Below are 1,474 nucleotides of genomic sequence, written 5' to 3'. Positions count from 1 at the left end.
CAACCCGCATTGCCCTTGAACTCTCATTTTGGGCTCTTTTATTTGGGTTTAGCTGATACGGTTGAAAAATTTCACCTAACTACGCTTCTTATTGTGTGCAAGACGGGTTAAATCTGGTTAAGATTTCATCGCTCGGAAAAGCTCTTGTCAGGGTGGACCTAGCATAAATTGAAGCAAACGATTTCAAAAGTTAATTTCTTTTATTTAACGTCATCTTCATTACATATGTTCTTATCTTCTATTGACAACATGAACTCGACTATTATTTCGTAATTTTTCAACACTCCAAGTCTAAGATTCATTTCCAACGAATACGAACACCTTCGGCCTCTTGCTTCTTCAACTCGTTCACAATGAAATCTCTGAACTCTAGGTAAGCTGCATCAATTTCAATATTATTAATAATCTTATGAAAATTTCCATTCTTCAGCCCATATGCTATCTCCTCTACAGCTGCAGTCAGTCGCTTTTGCAATGTTTCCTCCGTTTCAGTTTGGCGCTTGCGCAAACGCAATTCCAAATCTCGGATTGTTGGTGGATTGTTGAAAACCAAAATTGGATTCAAGTCCGTCTTTTTAATTTGCTCCACACCTTGCGGCTCTATATCCAGTACGCACACTTTGCCCGCCTGCTGTATCTCACGCACTGCTGCCTTACTGGTGCCATACATATTGCCGCTGAAAATTGCGGTCTCAATGAATTCATCATTCGCGATCTTTTTCTGCATTTCCTGCTGATCGACAAAGTAGTAATGGATGCCATGCACCTCACCGGCACGTGGCGCACGCGTTGTATGCGAAATGCTGAAACCAAAAGTGTTTGGAAATTCTGCAAAGAGACGTTTCAGCAGCGTGCTCTTCCCAGAGCCGGACGGTCCGCATAAAACTAGTGGGCGTGGGCCTTTAGTGAGAGTTTGTGTTGCTGCTAGTCTGGTGAACATTTTGATGGAGACTGTGCTTCCTTGCAACTGTTATGAGCGCGATTGACGCGAGTTTTATTGAATGTCAGTAGTTAACGTCTTTCTTGAATACTTCGTAACACAATGAACCTACAACGATATAAAAAAAAAAAAAACTAACTTCAAGTCATGTTTCACAGATGATTCTCAAAACAAGACTGTATATGCTTTGCCTATGAAACTTCTAAAAGCCATCTGACGCGATATGTATGTAGGTATTTGCATNACGATATGTATGTATTTGCATGTGTAGGTGTCACTATGTGTGTCTGTTAAATTCACTCTAGTTAGTGTACGTTTTAAAATAACGTTCTTTCAAAACGAAATAAGTAAACAAAACACAGCAGATTTTATCTGCGTGTCAGATAAAGAAAGAAGCTTTCTGTGCCGTTGTATGCATGTATGTACGTGAATCCGTTTCATAGAGAAGGAAATTGCGTATTTATGTCAAAAGTTACATTTCCACATGCAAATACATACATATCGTGTTGGAGGGCTTTAAAAAACACGGTTCAA

At 39.7% G+C, this 1,474-nt stretch overlaps 1 protein-coding gene across 1 annotated transcript; it reads right to left on the bottom strand.

Annotated features, from left to right (window-relative positions):
* Nucleotides 1-217: 217 nt before the first annotated feature.
* LOC108362428 (guanylate kinase-like) lies at nt 218-1,044 on the bottom strand. The gene has a single exon (XM_017615394.1). It carries the CDS (start codon nt 938-940, stop codon nt 299-301), a length of 642 nt encoding a protein of 213 aa, XP_017470883.1. The 5' UTR covers nt 941-1,044; the 3' UTR covers nt 218-298.
* Between the last annotated feature and the right edge of the window lie 430 nt (nt 1,045-1,474).

This window comes from Rhagoletis zephyria, unplaced genomic scaffold, assembly GCF_001687245.7.
Source record: "Rhagoletis zephyria isolate East Lansing unplaced genomic scaffold, Rhagoletis_zephyria_1.1 Rzeph_scaffold_01008, whole genome shotgun sequence".
Lineage (NCBI taxonomy): Eukaryota > Metazoa > Arthropoda > Insecta > Diptera > Tephritidae > Rhagoletis > Rhagoletis zephyria.
This window is presented reverse-complemented; position numbering and strand designations above follow the sequence as displayed.